At 48.1% G+C, this 17153-nt stretch overlaps 1 protein-coding gene across 2 annotated transcripts; it reads right to left on the bottom strand.

Annotated features, from left to right (window-relative positions):
* Positions 1-6383: 6383 nt before the first annotated feature.
* Positions 6384-15711, bottom strand: FUS (FUS RNA binding protein). Of its 2 annotated transcripts, none has more exons than XM_019628606.1 (15): positions 15605-15711; positions 14172-14196; positions 13930-14081; positions 13066-13207; positions 12709-12896; positions 12290-12503; positions 10604-10638; positions 9027-9059; positions 8612-8715; positions 8095-8224; positions 7764-7865; positions 7514-7637; positions 7106-7206; positions 6837-6984; positions 6384-6582 (listed from the first exon to the last, which is right to left on the bottom strand). In XM_019628606.1, exons 1-15 carry the CDS (start codon positions 15615-15617, stop codon positions 6543-6545), a joined length of 1551 nt encoding a protein of 516 aa, XP_019484151.1. In that variant the 5' UTR covers positions 15618-15711; the 3' UTR covers positions 6384-6542. The 2 variants fall into 2 exon arrangements, with proteins under 2 accessions (XP_019484151.1, XP_019484150.1); XM_019628605.1 differs by having other exon boundaries at positions 13066-13210.
* Positions 15712-17153: the final 1442 nt, after the last annotated feature.

The following is a 17153-nucleotide window of genomic DNA, read 5'->3' on the forward strand; positions in this document are numbered from 1 at the left end:
TTCAGGACATGGGCTTGGGGCGGGGGGTGGGGGGTGGGCATTGCACAGCTTTCTCACAGACAGCCCTCCCCCTTCCCAGTGTGCAGACACCCTGAGTTCCCATCATTTGCCCCATCCTGGTGATTCTGAGACCTCTGCCCCACCCAACTTCCAGCACACCCAAGCAGCTTCCAGTGGCTTTTTTGTACAAACCACCTTGCTTGGCTCATGCTGCAGACTTTCCTAGGGTCTCTAAGTTTCAGAATCCACACAAATAGCATCTGGCTTGAGCATGTCCTGTACCTCTGGCTGAGCAGCCCTACGCCCAGCACTAGCCTTGGTTCATGGCTTGGCCTCTTGAGGAATTTCCAAACACAACACAGGCAGTGGCCATCTGTGGATTATTTTGTGGCTCCTATCAGGTGGCCCTGGGTGGGGCATGGGCTGCAGCTGAACTTGACCTGCAGCAGGTGGCCAGCTTCAGAACGAGCTGGAGCATCTCCCAGCTGCATCCAAGGACAAGACACCCAAGGGGCAGATTGGGCAGGCACAAGAGTCCTGCTGAGGCAGATCCTGCTCTGTAGGGTCAGCCCCTACACAGCTTCTCCACTGTATCACAGCCAGTCCTCACAACCAATGAGCCCGAGGGTCAATCCCTCCCACTGGTGAGCAAACAGCAATCAGCTCTCAACTACAACAGGAGGGTAAACACGACTCACAAGGGACACACCTGAAGTGCGTGGCTCAGGTGACCAGAAAGACTGCACCACTGAGCCCCACAGCACACCAACTACATAAGGCTATTCTATTAAAACTGGAAGATAGGGCCGGCCGAGTGGCGCATTGGTTAAGAGCTGGCTTGGGACGCCAGAGGGCCCTGGTTCTGATCCCACATATGAGGGCGTGACACTGCCCTCTACAGCTAAGATGCTGAACAACAGCTCAACCTGGAGCTGTGCTGCCGTGAGTCGCCAGCCACGGCGTAGGCTGCAGCCCCTGCTGCAGTAGGTTGCCATGGGCTACTGTGTGTAGCCAGCAGGCAGCGTGAGTGGCCAGCAGCCGCCGTGAGCGGCCGTCCAGAAGCCGGCGACTGATCTGCCTCACCCGGTAAGAGCATAATGATGGTGCCAACTTGGGCCAGTGAAGCAACGTCCTCCACAACTAGACTGAAGAACAAAAGGACAGCAACTTGTCTGTTCCCCTATCCCCAGTTCCCCAGCGCTGTTCCCATTCACCAATAAAAATCTTTAAAATCTTTAAAAATAAAACTAAACTGGAAGATATAGCAGCTCTACCTAATACATAGAAACAAACACAGAGAGGAGCCAAAATGGGGAGACAAAGAAACATGTCCCAAATGAAAGAACAGAACAAAGCTCCAGAAAAAGAATGAAGTAAAACGGAGATAAGCGATCTATCACAGAGTTCAAAACACTGGTTATAAGGATGCTCCATCATCTAAGGGAGAACTTCAACAAAGAGATAGGCAACATAAAAATGGGAGACTGAAAACATCAAGAACCAGTCAGAAATAAAGAGTAACAGAAATGAAGACTACATTACAGGGCATCAACAGATTAGACGGAGCAGAGAATCAGATCAGCAATTTAGAAGGTAAGATGGTAGAAAACACCCAATCAGAACAGCAAAAAGAATCCAAAAAAATGAGGACAACTTAAGGGGCTCTTAGACAACATCAAGCAACGTTTGCATCATAGGGGTACCAGAAGGAGAAGACAGAACAAGGGATTGAGAACCTATTTGAAATGACAGAAAACTTCCTTAACCTGGTTAAAGAAATAGACATACAAGCCCAGGAAGCACAGAATCCCAACAAGATGAACCCAAACAGGTCCACACAGACATATAATAAAAATGCCAAAGGTTCAAGACAAAGAAAGACTCTTCAAAGCAGCAAGAGAAAAGCAGTTATCTACAAGGGAGCCCCCATGAGACTATGAGCTGATTTCTCAACAGAAACTTTGCAGGCCAAAAGAGATTGGCAGGAAATATTCAGTTATGAAAAGCAAGGATCTACAACCAAGATTGCTCTACCCAGCAAAGCTATCACTTAGAATCGAAGGACAGATAAGGAGCTTCCCAAATAAGAAAAAGCTAAAGGAGTTCATCACCACCAAGCCAGTATTTTAAGAAATGTTTGAGGGACTTAAGATAAAAAATATGAATAAAATGGCAATAACTACGAAGCTGTCAACAATTACTTTAAATGTAAATGGACTAAATGTTCCAATCAAGAGATATCATGGCTGGATAAGAAAACAAGACCCTTACATGTGCTGCCTAGAAGACACTCACTTCAGACTGAGACTGACTGAAAAGAGATGGGAAAAAATATTTCATGAAAATGGAAACAAAAGAGCTGGTGTAGCAATACTTATATACCAGACAAAGTAAGACTTTTAACAAAAGCTATAACAAAACACAAAAAGGGACCCAGTAATCCCACTTCTGGGTATTTATCTGAAAAACCCAGAGACATGTGCATCCATATGTTAATTGCAGCCTTGTTTACAATGGCCAAGACATAGAGGCAGCCTGGGTGTCCATCAAAGAAGGAATGGATAAACATGTGGTACATACAATGGAATATTACTCAGCCATAAAATAGAATGAAATCTTGTATCTGCAACATGGATGAATCTAGAGGGTATTGAGCTGTGTAGTTAAGACAGCGAAAGACAATGACATGATTTCACTTGTAAGTAGAATCTAAAGAAAATAAAACACTCAGAGAACATTTTGATGGCTGCCATATAGAAGAGGGGTTAGGGGTGTGTGAACAAGGGCAAGGAATTAAGACAAATTGGTTGTTTCACAGTAATCAGAGATGTGGGGTATAACAATGAATCTAGTCAATATTGTAGTAACTATATATGGTGTCTGGTGGGCACTAGATCTATTGGGGTGATAGATGGGAGGGGGTATGGAGGCAGGGTGAAATAGGGGGATTGAGAAATACACATTGGTAATTATAAGAGTCATGAGGCTGTAAAGCAAAGGATAGGGAATGTAATCAATATGGAAATAACGATGTATAGTTTTGATAAATTGGGATTCACACCTGAAACTAATGCATGCGGGGGGGTGCCCAAAAAAAGTACACATTTTAAGATATGTTAATACTTTGGTCAATGTTGCCAAAGCAGTTCACCATACTCCGAAGTGTCTGAAAGCTGAAGGTAACCACTTTGAGCACCTCTTGTAATTGCAGAAGTAAAATATGACTTGTATTCATCTTTTGCTGTCGGTATATAGTTTTTTCCTTTCTTAAAATGTGTATACATTTTTTTGCAACCTCTGTATTGTATGTTGACTATGTTTTAATTAAAAACCTTAAAAATAAAATTATTTCAGGGTGGCCTGTTTGTTCAAGTGGTTAGAGCACAGGTTGCTAGTTTGAATCCATGGGCCAAGGAGCTGTGCCCTCCACTAGATCGAAACTACTTGACTTGGAGCTGATGGGTCCTGGAAAAACAGTGCCCCAATAAAATTTAAGAAAATAAATTCAAAATAAAAAGTTAAAAAGTGGGGCTGGCCAAGTGGCTCAGTAGTTAAGAGCACGAGCTGTGCAAAAGGGTCGCCAGTTCGATTCCCACATGGGCCAGAGGGCTGTGCCCGAGCTGAGCTGCCACTGAGCTGCCAACAGGTGGCCGGATGGCTCAGCTGGTTGAGAGCACTTGCTAACAAGGCTGCCGCATGGGATGGTGGGCCACACCCACCAGCAACTAAGATTGAACACGGCACTGAGCTGAGCGGCTGCAAGATGCCAACGGGTAGCCGTATGGCGACTGTACTAGATGCGCCCTCCACAACTAAGACTGGAGGACAACAAATGGGCTGGTTCTCCTTCCTCAATAAAATCTTTAAAAAAAAAGAAAAAAGGAGAGACTTAAGGAACAAAACTTCTATTTAAAAAAAAAAAAAAGGTTAAAAAATGAAAGGAAGAGGCTTTCTAAGTACTCAGGGCCCCAAGGTAGGAAAGGGAGCCTGAGTTCTGGAAGGACTGGTTGCAGATGAGACCCCACACCTTACGCTGAGTTGAGCCTCTTACTGACTAGAGGAAGTGAGTTCTGGTTACAAAACCCATGGTGGATCATCAGGAGACTGCAAGTGGGAAGAAACATGCCTAGATTAAGATGTGTTCAGTCTCATAGGGACTAGACCCTATGCCTTAACTCCTGGCCAATCTATCCATCAGTGACTTAACCTCAGCCCAACATGCAAGGTATTGAAATGAAACCCAGGCAGGATCAGCATGTGACGTGAAAAAGCTAAAAAGGCTGAAATCAAAGGAGGCAGCAGCAAGCAGACCTGCAGCAGACCTCCCCCGACCCACAAGCTACCCTCCTCACTTCTACTTAGCCCGTCCCAATCCTCATTTTAAAAAAGCCAGGCACCTAGTGCTTGAAGACTGTAGACTGCTGTCAATAATTCAGTCAATAACATATTCGTTAGAACACAAGCCTAGTCTAAAATCCTCACCAATCAGAGCACCATGACTGGCTATTACTACTGGCCTGGCTGCTCCAAGGGACTGCAGTGAAGAGCCAAGCCAAACCTCAAGGACCTCACTCTTACTTTCTCACCAATGAGGTGGCAGCAGAACCGACTCCTCAGAACCAACATTTCCTCTGCTATTTGTCTTCATCCATTCTAGAAAGGCCCCTAAAACTGGACCTACCCATTAATCAAGACCCCTGAGACCCTACTTCCTTTTATTTAAGGGCTAGCCAACATCACTGAAGCCCATTCAAGGACGGAACTTAATACCAACAGTCCCAGTCAGTAATCAGGTCTCACAAGGAGCTTGTCTCCTTCACCCCGAGCAGCAGAGCAGAGCCCAGGCGGTTACAACCGAACCGTAACACCAGACTGCTACTAGGTAAGGCGGAAACGAGCTGCTCACAAGACATGAATCAGGCCATTCAAACCGAACACTTACGAAAGCCAAAAACAGCAGCCTGAACCACACCAGAAAACTGCTGCTACATCCTTGGCTCTGAGAGTTTCTCACGCGGACCGGACCGGACCGGACCAAGTTCAATATGCCAATGCAAAGCGTTGCCTGGGAGAACAGGCCACTGTCAGCCTACTTGGTTCCCGGGTACTCCATTCAGTAGGGAGGGTCAAGCAGCTATCCCTTCAAAGCCACAGCCTCCCTGTCCGAAGTCACGACTTGAGGATGAATCATTTCTCTAAAAAAAAAACCTACAGCAAACCTGATAATCAAGAGGAAAGCACTTCCAACCAGGGCGCCCAGGCATGCAAGCTCCGCTTCTGCCAGCAAAGTATTTTTTGCTGTTGGCTGATGTTCAGCTCAGCGTAACTAAGATTCACGCTCAACGAGTGATTGCACGGGCACATTTTCTAAACTCCAGACTTGGGAAACAAAAAGGGTCTCTGGGGGTCAGGAAGCTTCTTGTAAGGCTGACAGGCACTATGATGAGATTGCACTCACTAGCCCCACATCCCCCACCTTGAAAAAAGAGCACTTTCCATCCCCAACCACTAAAGCTGACCACTCAAGCGTAAAACCTCCAAACAGCTGTGACCACAGCTCTCTGGGAACAGGCAGGATGAGACCCAGGTAAACCACTGTCTCCCTACAGCAACTCTGCCCAAGCCCTACACCTCCATAACTGGGGTGCAGGGTCACTCACCTTGAAATACAAAATACCTCTACCATCCTGTCCCAGCTAACTTTCCCCCCACCCCACTTTCCATCTCCTTGTTCCCAGGCCTCTTCCTTCCAATTTAGCATCATAAGGCCTAAGTAAATGTCTGGGAAATTAGTTTGTTCCCTTTAGAACAATGATTTCGGAGTAAAAATGAGGTCAGAACGTGAGGGACAGGATCCCAGCTCTACAGTTTTGATCCGAGCCACCTAACCCACACTTCACTTCCTGCCTGTAAAACTCTGTAGTGAGCAGATGCTGTTCCTTTCCTTCCTGCGGAAGGCCCAGTGGGTTGGCCACATGGTCAAATCTGAACACTGTCTGACCCAAAGACAAACCTGATTTGTTTGAGCCCCACCCTGAGAATGTCAGAAGAGCCAAGAGCACTTCAGGAGGATGAGGCTGCTGTAAACACTAAACTCATTTTAAGACCAGCGTGTAAATACATGTGGCAAAAGAAAAACTCCGAGTTGGAAAATTTGGAGCAACGCTCATGACACCACACATGCTCTTCGTTGACCCCCTTCACACACCCAAACTTTTGCGATGAAAAACGTCATCTCTACTTTCAAGGACACTGCTTCACCCTTTCTCCCCTGGACCAAGTATCAAACACTTTATTCGAGTTCGTGCCTTGGAGGATGATCCGAAAAAGGAAAACTCCCCACACTCCTAATCAATCCTCTGAAGAGGGGAAGAGGAAGAAAATGTAACTAAAACGATTGTTTTTAATGGGATCCAGAGATGGTTACAATTACATAGTCCACACAAAAAACCCCCGTGGGTGATCAGGAGTTGGAAGGTTACAAAACAATGGGGGTAACACTGGGTCTAGAAGAAAAGCTGTTCCAGAACCGCCAGAGGTGGCTAATAGGGCCTCTCCCTGCGGTCCTGCCTGTGGTCACCCCTGCAAGAAAAAACATCCATTAAGGTCCCAGTTGCCAGCCTCTCCATCCCCCACCCCCAAATCCTAGCCCAAGACTGGTTGGTCTCATCTCTGTAGGTGTAAACAAGTGAATCCACAGATCTGTTTCCTTCCCTCCTTCCTGCCCACTATGGCGTTCTCCCAGCTTTCCAATCTAGCCCTCAAAATGAAGCCACTTCTCAACAAAACCGTGCTATCCCATGACCTCTGTTCAATTAGTTTCGAGTCTTACTTACCTGGAGTCCATCTTGCCAGGGCCAAAACCACCTCTGTCCCCACCACCCCGGCCCCCTCTGAAGCCCCCACGGTCCCCGCCTCGGCCTCGGTAGCCTCCCCGATCATAGCCGCCTCTGCTACCACGACGATCATCTCCATAGCTGCCCCCTAGGACAAAAGAAACATGTGTCACACCCCAAAGTCCCTTCCACCTTTCTTTGAGCCTCCCCACTTAAAATTAAGGGCTTGTTGATCCCAAACCCTCACCCCAGCTCTGCCTCTTCCTTACCCATGTGAGAGCCTCCTGGACCCCCTCCAGGGCCGTCTGGTTTAGGGGCCTTACATTGGTTGCATTCATTCCTCCAAGAGAAGTTCATGTTCTCACATGTACTAAGGAAAAGCAAAACCATTAGTCTGGAGGAGTGGGCTAAAATTAGGAACAGAACCCAGTGACGTCACAGACACACCAAGAAACTGAGGCCTGAGGCCTCCGGCTTCTCAGGAGCAGAACCACAACGAAAACTGCAAACTCATCAAATACCTCCCACCAGTGACTTTACCCAGAAGTTCTCGGCCACCTGTCCCATCAGTGTGGCCTTGACACTTATTAGCTTGGAAAACACACACCTCCACCATACATCAGAAGGCTCACATGTGAGCAGACACAAACACAAGGCTCCCCCACCACCTCACTCACGGGTTGGGGCACTTCCAGTCGCCGGCTCGCTGCTGTCCCCCGCCACCGCCGCCGCCACTGGGGAACCCACCCCGGCCACCGCCACCGCCACCACCTCCGCCGTAGCCTCCACGGCCCATGGGTCCTGGTGCAGAGACAAGCGTGCATCTGATCCGTGTCCCAGTTTGGTCACTCCCACCTCCTCCTCCATACAAGCCCCGCCATCCTCCCACCTGCCCATCACTCCCCTAGTGGCATCAGGACAGCTCACCTCCACGCCCTCGGCCTCCACGCCCATTGCCGCCACCCCGGTTGAAATCTGCTCGCCGAGTAGCAAATGAAACCTTAATAGGATTCCCAGAGAATTCTTTACCTACAGAAATAAAGGCGATGTGAAGAGGAAACTTCATCAAGACCCATGGGTCCAAAAGCACACCTGGTACAGTCAACAGGGTAGAACTGCCTTCTTGGAAGTTTTACAATCTAATGAGATGTAATCAAAACTGAAGACCACTGGAGCAGCAGGTCCAGGAAGTGCTGGCACTCAGCCCATCTCCCAAGGCTTGTGTGTCCTCCCCCGGCCCAGCAGCCCCCACACGTACCGTCAAACCAATCAATAGCCGCTTTAGCTGAAGGTGGGTCATCAAACGACACCGTTGCCTCTCCCTTCAGCTTGCCCGTCTCCCTGTCTGTGTACAGATTAATCATGGGCTGTCCCGTCTTCTTGTTCGTCTGGGGAAAGCAACACAAGGTGACATCAGGCTTCCAGGATATGCAGTCCCACACACCTCCCATCGTCCTCCAGGACTGGAGGCTTGTCATGGCCACCCCTCAGCTCCTCTTCCCAAAGTCCACTTCCCTCCTCACACGGAATGAATGAAAACCAATGACACTGTCTCTCACATCACATTAGAAGACAAAAATAAAGGTCGTAGATGACAAGCTAAACATTAGGGTACTTTTTTTTTTTCATCAATTATGCCTTTTTGGGTTCTGCCATCTCCTTTAGCTGATGTTCTCTACTCAACCAATAAAGCTAACAGCCACTGCCTTTTACTCTCACTAATGTCTGAGATCCAAAAGCCTATACAGATAGGCACCCCCTATGCTCTCCAATACCTTAATAATGCCGATCTGCTTGAAGTAGTCAGCCACAGACTCGATGGTAACATTCTCGCCCAGGCCTTGCACAAAAATGGTGTTGTTGTCGGAATTGTCCTGCTCTGCTCATGCAACGGAACGCAAAAGGAAATGTGAATCAGAAGAGGGAGAACAAAGGGAAAAGAGTCAGTGACTCTTAACCTAACTTTAAGAAATGCCTGACAGTAAGCTTTCAACATGACTGGGAAGAGATAATTTATCAGTTGTTTCTGATAGATGCTCATTTATAAATCATTACTAACTACAGCTACACCTCAACTCTCTTCCCTTCATATCCTTCTCCAACTCTGCTTTTTCAGATTCCTCTAACTTTCAAAGAGCATCCAGAAGTCCTGATGGCGTTTTAGCCATGTTTTCATGCCTGTGGACTCACCAGGGTCATGGCGTGATCCTTGGTCCCGAGGGCCTTAAGTGACATGAAGGACAGAAAAACAAAAACAAAAAAACAAAAAAAAAAAACAGGGAAAAAGAAGCTGTTAGTCAACAGATAGACAAAGAAAAAAAATTAACACCAAATCCAAACTCAAAATGTCATTAAGTGCTCACAGCCTCACTTCAAACCCTGTCCTGGGCTGCCTGCCCAGAGAATCCTAGGCATGGCTGGGGAAGACACAGGCCGTTTCTTAAGATCTGTATGTAACTTTAGTCCCCACAGGGACAACTCCACACTTCAGAAAATGCTGCCTACCCCAGCTCAGACTGGGAAATGTGCTCAGCACTGATGGGGGGGGGGGGCCAGGAGGGAAACCCATTGAAGTTAACAAACCAACTCATAGCTTGGCCCTGGTCTCTCACCCAGAGAGAAATGGGCTCACCACCAGCAATGTGATATGCATCCATCCAGTTTCTCCAAACTTTAACACCAAAGATTCAGATTATCCCTTGTGGAACAATTTTTAATTTCATCTTTAGAAACCATTCTTAAAACCATGTTGTTTCCCCAAAACCACATGACAATAGAAAAACATACATAACAGCTATTGTATTTTTAAAGCACGTCCCAGGGAACAGACCAGAAATCTTATTTCCATAATGCAGCCTCTATTGTTTTTTCCAGAGACCATCTTTGACCAACGTTTCTCTGAATTCACCATATAGAAATATCGTACCCACATTAAATGCACCTACATCATGAACCGGGCCTCTGGCTTTAAATGGTGAGACAAATCAAAACCTTTTGTTAGTTAACCAAACCAGTAAAGTTCCAGCTTACTGGGAGACTTCTCAAATTGGCCATTTTCCATGACTCCAGTGTGTGCCGTTTTAAGACCTGGTTATTTCCCATGAGCCGCATGCTCCCAAGCGTTCTTGTAGTGCACACCTTCCTTCCCACAGCTAGTGCCTATGTACCCACCTAAGTACGTGCATGTGGAATTGAATTGACACCATTCAGTATTTAACATATAAATATACCAACATCACCATCCTCAGGGCGGGGTAGGATTTCACATCCCTCTTCCAGAATTCAAATATTTGGAGGCTGACGTACACACACGTACGTACATACGTGTGTACACACACACACACACACACACACACACACACACACACACACACACACACACACACACACACACACACACACACACACACACGCCCTGAACACACTTGACCAAAAGGACCTAAAGCCAAGTTGGTCTGTGTTCTAGCACACGCTCGTTTTTCATAATGGTGCCCACTAAGGACCAGGTGTGCCTCTCAGGCCTACTAAACACCGCTTATGACCCTGGGTCAAACCAATTGGGTACAAGACCATGGCTGAGTCTCCCCTGGCCTGCCTCCAGGTCAGCACGCACCTGGCAGCAGGTGGAATTCTACCCCACCCCTTTCTGGAGGTGGTTCTGGACACTTCAAACCTTTGACACTTAAAACACGCTAAGACATCTGCAAATGAACAATCAGACAAAGCATTGCTGGGAGTTGGGAATTTTGGAAACTCTGTTCACTTACCACCAAATTTATTGAAGCCACCACGGTCACTTCCGCTGGAGAAGACAAGTTAGAAGAAAGGACATGAAGCTTCCAACAGCTACAAAAGGGCGGTTTTTTGTTTGTTTGTTTAGTATTCCCCAAACAAGGGTATGTGTTTTGGGAAAAAGATGCAAGTGGCTACTATGATACATTCCTCTTCCTGACCACCCCTTGTCTGACCTTTGAGCATGTCACACACACGTGTGCAATTTCTCAGACACAGTTTTTAAGAGTTTTGCTTTAAAAGAGTATATATCTATTTCCTCTAGAAAAAAAAAATGACCCATTTTCCTTGGTGCTTCTTCCAACGTAGGTGTTTTTTTCCTCTTGCTGCATGTGGTTGACAACCCAGCAGTTGGTTTATAAACTACCCAATTCACCCAGTAGACATTTCACACCAGGCTGGGGTAGCCCTGAACACATTTGTGGTTTTTGCTTTGAAAGCAGCAAGCAGACCCAACTCTATTGTGCATAAAAAGTCAAAACCAAAGGCAACTCCCCCTTAAAGCGAGACAAACTTGGCTAAACCCTATCCTAACTACTGAGCTGTTTTTGATCTCCCCCGGCCCCCGGGGTCACCCCTTCTACACTGCGAGAAGAGCCGAGTATTTTGCAATGTCACCTTTCATACCTGTGGCACATAAAATGCAGAGCAAGTTAACAGTCACATAACAGTTGTTTTTCTTTTTAAAGTTTTGCATTAAACACACGCACACAACAGAGTTTCCTCATTTTTGTATGGTTTTTGAGATTGCCCCCACCCACCTCTGAATACTTACCACATATACATATGTGTGTGTGTGTATACACACACACACACACACACACACACGTTTTATATATATAAATATATACATATATATGTATATTTCATTTTAACAACCTACTTTCTCCAAAAAAGGAGTAACACACTGACATTCCTCCCCTCTCCAAGGGAGACAAGAGTATGGCCCTTCAGGTCATATTTACCAACAGATTTGACAAATACTTTAACATCAAATCTAAGGTGTTACTTCAAATCAAATACAGCAGGGGAGAAAGGAAGGTCCAGTTGGACAAGTAGCCAGGGGAAGGGGGACAGTGGAGCAGATAGGTGAGGCACCACTGTCAACCAGTTTGTCCAGAAGGTCTGCACAATTCAGACAGCCCCACAAACCGAGTCATAGGCAAAAATCATCATTGTCAGTCAAATTACTGCAAATCAAGCTTGTGGATGCAAAAGACTACAGAATACGGGAAGAGTAGCCAATTCCTGGAAGCTCAAGTAAAGTTAACTGTTAACAACTCCCTCGAGGACACATGGGAATACAAGGTAACAGGTTTCCTTACTAACAGGAGTGGGACCATCCGTTTCCCTTGCAGAGAAACAAGCCCTTACTTCCATGTTTCTTGCCTAGAATATCAATGACTCCAGTCCATACATACCCATATATTTTTCCTTTTCCTTTGAAAATGTGTCAGGATTGGGTGGGAGTTCAGGCTCCCAAGTTCTCACAAAAATAAAATGGGGATGTTGGAAGAAACAGTAAATGCCCCCCAGTGAAAGCCCTCACAAATCCCTAGAATAAGACTACCCATGCACTAAGTAAGAGACTGGGCTTCAAAGGAGAGGCATGCAACCCGCCACCCACCACTGTGGTACTCCCTGGCTCACTAAACACCTACCCCATGCCGCCTCTGCCTCCACGGCCACCTCCACGGCCTCTGGGTTCATAGCCACCACTGCTGCGGTTGTAACCGCCACCACCGCCCCGGCCGCGGCCCCCTCGGTCCTGCTGGCCTCCCCCGTAGCCACCGCCACCACCACTCTGGTCCTGACTGCCATAACCGCCGCCACTGCCGCCACCGCTCATGGGGGACTGATCTTGGCCATAGTTCCCTGTCAAAGAAGAAAAGATACTTTAAGAGAAAACTGATATGGTATATAACAGTTCAACAGCATCAGGGGATAAATGAATAGAAATAAAAGGATGGCTAAGAAACAAGAAAATTGATTTTTAAGAAGTCTTTTAGACTAAGAGCCAAGCAGAACACAAATCCTTCCAGAAAACAGGTAGGAGACAAAACGGAAGACACCTGCTCACCTCCCCCGCCTCCACCGCCCCCTCCGCTGCTGCTGTTGTACTGGTTCTGCTGTCCGTAACCCTGAGGAGGATTATAGGAGCTTGGCTGCTGTCCATAGCCTTGCTGTTGGCCACCATAGCCAGATTGGGGACCATAGCCTCCACTCTGGGGCTGCCCATAGTTGCTGCTCTGAGAACCGCTACCGTAACTAAGGAAAAGGAAAAAGAACAATGCTAGCATGTCCACAACTTGCTTTCGCTTTTGTGCATCCCATTCTCTGAACTCTGACCCCAAGACAGACACCCCCATTACCCCTAAGTGATCCTTATCATCAATTCAGCCCTCATCTTTCCGGCCTCCCCACTACAACGCCTTACCTTCCCGACGTGCTGCTAGGAGGTGCCTGCTGGCCATAGCCAGGGTAGGAAGACTGCTGCCCGTAAGACGACTGAGAACTCTGGCCACTGCCATAGCCACTTGCTGAGCCATATCCCTGGGGAGCTGACTGAGTGTTATAGGCTGCTACAAGGAAAGAGAAAGGAAGTCACAAAAGCTACAGAGAGAGAAAGGCACAGAATGAATTGAAAAAATAAACATCACATACTACCTAATGCTATATTTAAAAAGTTGGCCTCTTAGAACCTGTTTAGATATCTTGCAACTCATAGCCAAAGACGTTACCCTTCTCTTCTATACTAAGGCTAGTTCCAATTTCTACCAACTTCAGAATTCCAATCTCTACCCACTCATCCCAAAGCCAGTCTCCAAGACCACCACTAACCACAGTCCCAGAGACCCTATTCAGTAACAGCACTTTAACCTGCTCGTCCGTGCAGTATAAAATAGGACAACCCACATTCTTTACACTGCAGGACCTCAGGGCAAACTCCACCTCTCTAGGTAGCATATGACAATAGTCTTGACTTCAAACATACCTTTAGGCAAATCATGTTCTCCCTGTTAAGTGTTAAAAGCCTGAACCGCTCTCCCTTTAGTGAATACTTTTCCCACATTTCATCTTCATGCAACATAAATAGAAAAGTAAAAAGCCAAAAATAAAAGGAAACAGAGTAACAAGCCAGTAAGTGTTTTGTTTGAACTCAGATGCCAAAGAGTTTTAAGGATTATAGACTGGATGAGGGACAAACATGTGACACTTTCAACACTTCAGCTTAGATTTAAGAAAAGCAACATTCAGAAAGAGCAGGAAGAGGCGGGGTGACCCACTGAAAGAGACTCACTGTTTTGGGTCTGCCCATAGGAGCCATAGCTGCTCTGGCCGTAGCTGGAAGTGTCCGCTGACTGGCTGTAACCACTGTAACTCTGCTGTCCATAGGGCTGATTGCTCTGCTGGGAATAGCCCTGTCCAGGTTGGGTGGGGTAGGCCCCATAGCTAGAGGAAAGAAAACCGCTGCAATCAGGAAAAACTACCTTAGCAACCCTTGCCCTCTACAAACTCTTGAAGCCCAGAAAGTACACTCACCTTTGGGTTGCTTGTTGCGTATAGTCTGCAAAAGAAAAATACAATTACATCATCTTCAGCTATGCCTGAGAGAGTAGAGCACAAAACAAGAAAAAGCAAATGTCTACAAAAGACTAGGAGGCCAAAACTATTGACAACACAGAGTCTTCGTCGACAGCCACAATTTCGGATCTGCACAATCAACTGCTATGGGGAACCGCACAAACTTCCACACATCTTGTTTTCCTAACGGCTCTATGAGGATGGTATCGCTAAGAGTCAAGCAGCAAGCTCCAAGTCAGAGCTACTGAAGTGGGATGAGTTTTAATTCACGCAGGGAGCAACATTGCTCGGGGTGCGGCCTCTCTCCTCTCCAACCACCGAACAAGAACGTCTCCAAAGAGGCCCTTCTTTCAGGCTTTGCCCAATCTTGTAGACTGAAAAGTGGAGTTTTAGTGAAAAGCTAGATAAGCAGGTGACGAGAACCAGAGCTCATCCTCCAAGCGCTCGCCTCAGGAGGCGGGCGAATTTCCCGCACTCAAGTCCCCAGGCCTATGGCTCCCACTGAATCCATTTTCTCATCTTACCTTCCTTCCCCAAGACAACCAAAGGCAGCGAAAACGCTCTTAAAACGCCACCATGAAGACGCACTAGCCAGATCCACCCCTCCCCACGGTGCAGTCAACGAGGCGCTTCCCCTGCAGGGAAGCGCACAAGGACCAGTAGAGGGTGTGGCCGCGCCCTTTGGTTCCCACCTCGGAAAGAGAAAAATTTAGGCGGGAAAACGCTGGGGCCCGCTCCCCATTTCCCTTGGATGACCTCCAGGAACCCCTCCTTCCGTGAAGCGGGCGCGCAGCCCCGGCGCCACCGCCCCCGGCCGCGTGGCACCGGAGGCGGGAAAGGGCGTTCCCGCCCCTTCCCGAGGGACCCCCCCCGGGGGGCGGGGCCCACGCCGGACGCGCTCCACCGAGTCTCCAGCCGAGGGTCTCGCAACAAAAAGCAGACCAGCTCGAGGCGGGAGGTGGGGAATTCGCGCCACAAGAAAGGGGGAGGGGCCAACAGAGCGCGTGCGCTCGCCGAGTGCCCGGATGCAGCACTGCGACAAAGCGGGCCTCAACGCGGGGCTGGGAAGCTGGGGGGAAAGGCTGCGGGGCCCGAACGTTTCCATCCGCGTCTCACGTTTCAAATCGCCAAGAAACGTCCCTCCTACACCTCATCTAACGGAACGCGGCTGCAAAAGGAAGGCCTCCCGCCGCGCGCGAGGCGCCTGAGGAGCGAAACAAGATGGCGACATCGGCCTCCCCCTTCCAGTCTTCCCCGCCGCTTCCCGCCACAGTGGTACAAGACTCTCCTCTATGCGATCGCCGCCCGGTCTCACCGAAAACCAAAACCCCAGCTGGGCACGAACGAGGCCCTGTGTCGGCGCGCCCCCGCCGCCTCGCACCCTTACATACCGTTTGAAGCCATGTCGGCGCACGCGCGCACAGGCCGACACGCAGCAAGATTCCAACACTACGAAGCACCGACGCTTAGAGGACTGAGTAGCCCCGCCGCCTGCGTCGACGTTTATGTACGCCTCCCCGCCTACGTACGGCCGAGGAATGTTCCAAATGTGGAGAGTAAGGGGGAAAGTACGGCTGGACTCCTACCACTTTTCAATGAGCATAGAGAGCTGAGCCGACAGAAGGGAAGCACATCAACTAAGCATCTTCCCATAATATGTATAACCGTGTTTTTTCTAACAATGAACTCCGATTCGCTCTGCAGGACTGGCCCACGATTATCTCCACACCTAAAATAATGGTACGGTCTGATTACCTTCTGGGGGCGGGGCGAGGGGCACAGGGCGTCAGCAGGCTGAACTGTAGTCGAAGCCCGGAACCGCGGGGCGGAACCGAAATTTCTCTCGCGGCCGGTTTCCTTGGGCCCCACTTTCACTTGGGACGGCGAGCTCCTGCGCTCCATTGACCCTCCCCTGCACTAGACGCATCCCTCCCTGCGCCTGCCTCCCTCTTCTATTGAGCTAACGTTTGTTTCTCCCCTGACAACACACTCCGACCTTCTCCCTCATGTCTCGGCTTTCACTTCAGGGTATTTCAGGGTTGTGTTTCCTTAGTTCTTGCCAGGGTTTGTGGATTGTGACATTTGACCTGAAGGAAAGCATGGAGTTTAGCCTGGTGCAGCACCTACCGCCCACCCAAACCCGCAGGCTTATGCCCAGACCAGCTGTCGGACCTGAAAGCCAACGCCCTCTGGACCTCAGTTGAGAGATTAAGATTAGGGGCCTCAGCCTTTTACCGATTAGGAGCTACTCTTTATTTTCCTGAAGCCCTACCAAGGACCAATGTGGAGATCCAGTAGTAACATACTTGTCTAGGGCTTCAGTGGCTTCAAAATGCACAATTAATTGCTTTTCCGTCACGATCTTGTGAAGAAAGTAACGGTATCTCCATTTGATAGGTAAGAAAAGTGAGCCTCAGAGAGGCCACTTGCAGCAAAAGGTTAGGGGTTCTGATTCGAACCCAGGTCTGTGTGGCTACAAAACTCTCCTTTTGTTGGTTACGTGAACACTTTGCAGGGCTCTGAAACCTGCTCACTCCCTGTGAGAGCAAGGACAAAAAGTGAGATTCACATTAACTTGCAACTTGCACTGTAATCAGCCTTGCCTGGAAAAGGGGATTTGAACGTATGGAATAAAACAAGACAAAGGAAGTTATTCCCGGTAAACATACACGCAGATTTTCCTTCCCAGCATACCTTTGACCTAGGTTCCAGAGTTCCTTTGTAGGTTAGACATGTTTTCCTGGAGAAAGGATTAAGAGCTACGCCCAAGGCCTGCCCACAAACTTCTACGAAATCCGATTTAGGCCCTGATGGCCATGTCCTCCACCCCCACTCCCCTTGGAAAGGCAGTGTGATTCTGGAGTTAGGGCAAAGGGAAATCCATCATTCATTCATTCATTCATTCATTCTACAAATATTGAGTACCTCCAGTGTTCCAAG

This window comes from Hipposideros armiger, unplaced genomic scaffold (assembly GCF_001890085.2).
Source record: "Hipposideros armiger isolate ML-2016 unplaced genomic scaffold, ASM189008v1 scaffold_799, whole genome shotgun sequence".
Taxonomy (NCBI): domain Eukaryota; kingdom Metazoa; phylum Chordata; class Mammalia; order Chiroptera; family Hipposideridae; genus Hipposideros; species Hipposideros armiger.

What these genes read in the sequence shown, in the direction of transcription:
- FUS (XM_019628605.1), bottom strand. An exon ending in CTATGGGCAGACCCAAAACA is followed by an intron (nt 13,211 to 13,929) that starts GTGAGTCTCTTT and finishes CTTTCCTTGTAG; the next exon opens with CAGCCTATAACACTCAGTCA. An exon ending in TGGCTTCAATAAATTTGGTG is followed by an intron (nt 9,060 to 10,603) that starts GTAAGTGAACAG and finishes ATGTCACTTAAG; the next exon opens with GCCCTCGGGACCAAGGATCA.